At 42.3% G+C, this 4593-nt stretch overlaps 1 protein-coding gene across 3 annotated transcripts; it reads left to right on the forward strand.

Moving 5' to 3' along the window:
- The first annotated feature begins 6 nt into the window (after positions 1-6).
- Positions 7-4227, forward strand: LOC119354302. 3 transcript variants are annotated; one of them, XR_005170757.1, is made up of 6 exons: positions 7-511; positions 823-867; positions 1978-2223; positions 2790-2850; positions 3121-3218; positions 3907-4227. XR_005170757.1 is itself a non-coding variant. In XM_037621023.1 (5 exons), the coding sequence occupies exons 1-3, from the start codon at positions 236-238 to the stop codon at positions 2802-2804; spliced, it is 537 nt and encodes a 178-aa protein (XP_037476920.1). In that variant the 5' UTR covers positions 7-235; the 3' UTR covers positions 2805-2850; positions 3121-3218; positions 3907-4227. The 3 variants fall into 3 exon arrangements, 1 of the variants encoding a protein (XP_037476920.1); XR_005170756.1 differs by having other exon boundaries at positions 7-867; XM_037621023.1 differs by lacking the exon at positions 823-867.
- Positions 4228-4593: the final 366 nt, after the last annotated feature.

Consider the following 4593-nt stretch of genomic DNA (forward strand, 5'->3'; position numbering starts at 1 on the left):
ATGGTTGGCACTGCAGCCTCGTCTCCACGGCCGGCACCGTACCCTCTACGCTGGCTCCGCAGCCCCTCCTACGACCGCGCCTGGAGCACGACGGCGCCGCTGTTGCGCGAACTAATCCCCTCACCCTCCGCCGTCGTTGCCCTCTCGCCCTCCAACACCGTCCCCTCCAATTCCCTCACCCTCCGCCGGCGACATCCACCCTCCCCCTCGCCTTCTTTCCCTACATAGGCCCACGATGGAGCCGGTCAGACGGCTCTCCGAGATCCGCGATAGCCACAGCGCATACGCGCCCCTCCACCTCATCGTCACGAGATTCGAGCTTGGCCGCGACGGAGGTGTTGGAGGTTTTCTCCTTCCCCACAATCGTGCGCCGCGGGAGGTGCCCCCGTGCGTTTCTTCTCGGGCGACGACACAGCCATGCGGTGGGTGGGATTTGACGCCGCTCTTCCGCTCCGCGCGAGGAGGGAGCCGGCGAAGGCTCGGCTGCTCCGACTCCATGGAGCCCTTCCAGGTCCCCTTCCCCTTCCCCTCTCGCTTCCCTTTTCATCTGTGCCACCGCCCATCTTCTGACCCAGCACTTCGTATCCGATCTGGTTCGCTCCGGAGGCACTGGGTTTGGGGATTTCCCTTCTCTGAAACATGTACGGTCGCTGATGCTTGACGTGCTACCATTCTTGTAGTTGCTAGCAGAAGCAGAGCAGCCCACTGGTCATGGTGGTGCTATTCTTGTAGTCATAGTTTCACTTGTACTAAGGCCGAGTTTAGTCAATGCCACTATGCCAGTTAATCTTTGTCATGATGATTAGTTGATGAACCACCCAGGATTATCCACGATGAGCCGCAGATGTCTGGATGAAGCGCGTAATGGTAAATGTTTGATCTGTACTTCAACAACTGGGAATGATGCCTCTCACGTGCATGTGTGTGTGTTGCTTTTGTTCTTTGTTGAGAATAAAAACCTTGTGTTTGGAGTTGAGGCATCTGGCGCCTCTGTTGTTTTTAGTTTGTGTCCACTTTGTTCCTCTGTGGCTGCAGGCTTAAACTAATGGCACAAGGAGTTTTTGCTTATGGTCTGAAGTTTGAACATGAAAGTGTTGTGTTTTCTTCCTGCAATGATATCCACTATTGATACTAGTAGAACACATGCCCGTGCGTTGCCACGGCCTTTTGAAATAAATGGCAATCAGATTCATAATAATGTCTTGAGTTTTGGCAGGCATGCCCACATGCTTGCAACGGATTCATAGTCAGAACGTAGATGGTCTAACTATTAAGTACACCTATCTTGGTGCAACTTATCCGACGGCATGTGTATCTTCTTTTATGTAGAAGTTTGATTGTAATGTTATAAGTTTTATGCAATGGTATCTGGAATGCCTCACTGCTCAACCAGCTTGCTGTTAGAACTGGTAATAGTCATGTATTAATTTGGTACCAGTAATTTTATCATACCTGAACTCAGCTCATTTCAGATCTGTGCTGGTTGTAGTATGGAACCTGCTTATAGATATGAGTTGCGTCCTAGCCATTTTAACTATGATTGGTAGTATTACTTCAGATTTGATGGTGAAATAATTAAATTGATGATGTGCTTTTTGTTAACTATATTCTAATGCATGCATACATGAGGAATGCACGGGTTAACTCATCCTTATTGATTGACCCTCTCTATTAATTGATAATGTATGCTTTCTTTGTATTTAGTAATTTATATGGTTCTGGCCTCTTACAATTAAACATTATATCTATTTTAATTATAATACTGCATTATGGAACTGTTAAAAATTGCTGTTCTGGAATTATGCATCTTAATGGAATTTCTATGTGTTCTCGTAGTTTATTTCTGATGTGTTCTCGTAGTTTATTTCTGATATAGTATTGTTGTATGTTTGGCTGTTCTTCAAATCTTTTTTATTTACATTATTGGTTTGCACATTCTTTCTGCTCATTGTCTGATTTTATATAATTTGCTTTCAGATGGAATACCTTGAGGAGCACCCCATCTCCCTGTGGACTGAGAAGAGCACCGAGAAGGAGCAGTTCGGTGTTGGCTTCTACCCCATCTCCCTTGCCGAGAGGGTCATTGTCAGCACGAAGCACAACAACGATGAGCAGTACGTGTGGGAGTCCCAGGCTGGTCGTTCTTTCACCGTCACTTGTGATACGTCTGGGGAGCATCTCGGCAGGGGTACCAAGATGGTCCTCTACCTCAAGGACGACCATGTATGCAGTCCAAGCCTCCTATACAGTGCTTGGTTTACTCTTCATGTTGTGGTTCTGTGCTTAGTTTAGCTGTATTGGATGTTTGCTTGTTTGGTTTATTCCTGATCTGAACTGTATGATTTTTGTGTCAGTTATGTCTGCCCTGCATGAGCTAAACTTTGTTAGATTCCATGATCAACTACTGCTGTTGTTGTATGGCAAACACCAAAGGCAAATCATATTTGTGATGCAGTTTCTGTAACTTGGCATTTCTACATGGCTTGTTTATATTGGCAATTATACACCGATGATGATGTTTACCTGCACTGCTTAATTCTGTGACACTAGCAAACTTATGTGAATATACTATGCTTGATGTTGATCATTTGGTGCACTAGTGTGCAGTTCTCGTTGTCAGTTCTTGTTTTCTTGATTCATTTATACTATATGATTCAGGTCTTATACTTTGCTAGTAGGTAGCAAACTATTGTTCTTTATGGGTGTACCATGCTATTGAAATTAAAATATGAACATAGATGGATGAGTTATTTATGCATATCACTTTCTTCTTTGTCGTTCACTTGCAGTGCCTACTGTACTGATATGAAAGGTCAAGCATGGAGGTTTCAAGAGCATCCCTTCGTCCTGGTAATGTTTTTTTGTTCCTTCTTAGTCTGCTGTAGTACTTTGATTTCATTGCAATCTACAATAGTAGCTTTTTTTTCTTGTAAAGCTTCTTTGCCATGTATGTGATTGCTCTTCTGGATTCGTGGGAACTGAATCTCGAGTGCATGCTAGAGGCTAGAGCTGTAGGAGGTTCAGTTACATGCTCTTTAGTTTTTTTCCGTCAATGCTATGTTATGGTAGTCCATCCTGTACGTTTCCAGGTTTTCTAACTATATGCAAAACTTCCTGTAGGCTCGGTAAGGGATGCTCCACCAGCATCCTGCTGCTTGGCAATGGACGACAAGGACTTCCTCACGCATGAGGTGTCTTCTAAGATCTACGGTGACAAGGTAATCTCACTCTCTTCAACCCTAGTTGTTTTGTGTGTGCGGTTGCTGCAGATGGTGGTCTGTGTGGATCTTGTTATAGTGAGAGTGTTATGCTGGTGCTGGCTTGAAAGAAGGGCGGAAATGCTCAACAATCTATTTCCTGCAGCATTTAGCTATTTACATTATGAAATATGTGGACAGTAGGTATGTTTCCCATGTTATATGGTAATAACTATACATGTTATCATTGAGTTTGTTGTGTGTTTATAGAATGACATGGTTGGCTAATTAAGCCCTGTCCGTGTATCTTTTAGAATTTGCTTCATTGGTAGCACATTTAGATATATTAATTAATTTTGTGCATGTTGGAGAATTTAGACGACGATAACAAATTGTAATCACGAATACTTGTATAGAAACTTGCACGACCATCTTGTTTAATTTTGTGATATTCCTCCATACTAGGAGCTAATCAGCTGCACTATTATTCAGCTTTCATTGGCAGTTTTAATTTCATGAAATCATCTTTTCTTTTCTATGCTCATGTTCAAGCCTGGTAGTATATATTTTTTCCAAATGGTTTGTTTACTTGATTTATCTTTTGTTTGATTTTGCTCCATCAGCTTTCCTGATGTCCTTCTACATATATATGTTGGTTGTAATCTTCTTGAAGAATGCAAGTACTTCATATTCCATTCTGTTCTTGTAGGTGAATGGAACTCCGTTGGTAGAACTCCGTTGAGGACTTCTACCCATGTTGAAGAGCATGTTCTGTGGTATCCAAGAGTAGCTAGCTTTTGTACTGGCAGAGCAGTCTATTTGTAGATCCCAATATTTATGATTGTGTGGATCTGGGTGAAGTTTGAAGTTCCTGGGTATGCAAGATTCGATGGTTAAACTGGTTGATGTGATGTGAATGAGTGTATGGAAACTGGTTGGTGTGATATGTATGAGTGTATGTAGTTTCACGTGTTCTGTTCTGTAATAAACTTACTTTAGCTGTTATTTGAAGATTTTCATATGCTTTCTCTCTTCTGTCTGTTTGATATATACATCTATATTGCTTATTAATAAGCTGTGAAAAATTTGACATTTGGGACCCATCTGTAAATTGGAGCTGGGAAAAAAAATCTGGAAATAAAAAATAAATTGACTGCAAAATGTTGTGCGCTAGAAAATAAAAAGGCCAAATTGTAGGCCAGGCCCATGTAGCTAACCGAAATTAACATAAAATACATATATTAAAACGGCTTGCCCAAAAAATAATACATGGGCCGAATTACTGGGTCAGACCCATGTAGCTAATAAAAGTACAGGAAAAAAACATTAAAAAGGCCGAATTGTTGGGCTAGGCCCATGTAGAAAATCGAATTGGACCAGGCTGATTCTTGTGCCA

Source organism: Triticum dicoccoides, chromosome 2A (assembly GCF_002162155.2).
Source record: "Triticum dicoccoides isolate Atlit2015 ecotype Zavitan chromosome 2A, WEW_v2.0, whole genome shotgun sequence".
Taxonomy (NCBI): Eukaryota; Viridiplantae; Streptophyta; class Magnoliopsida; order Poales; family Poaceae; genus Triticum; species Triticum dicoccoides.

What these genes read in the sequence shown, in the direction of transcription:
- LOC119354302 (XM_037621023.1), top strand. Translation starts at nt 236, where the DNA reads ATGGAGCCGGTCAGACGGCTCTCCGAGATCCGCGATAGCCACAGCGCA. An exon ending in ACTCCATGGAGCCCTTCCAG is followed by an intron (nt 512 to 1,977) that starts GTCCCCTTCCCC and finishes ATTTGCTTTCAG; the next exon opens with ATGGAATACCTTGAGGAGCA.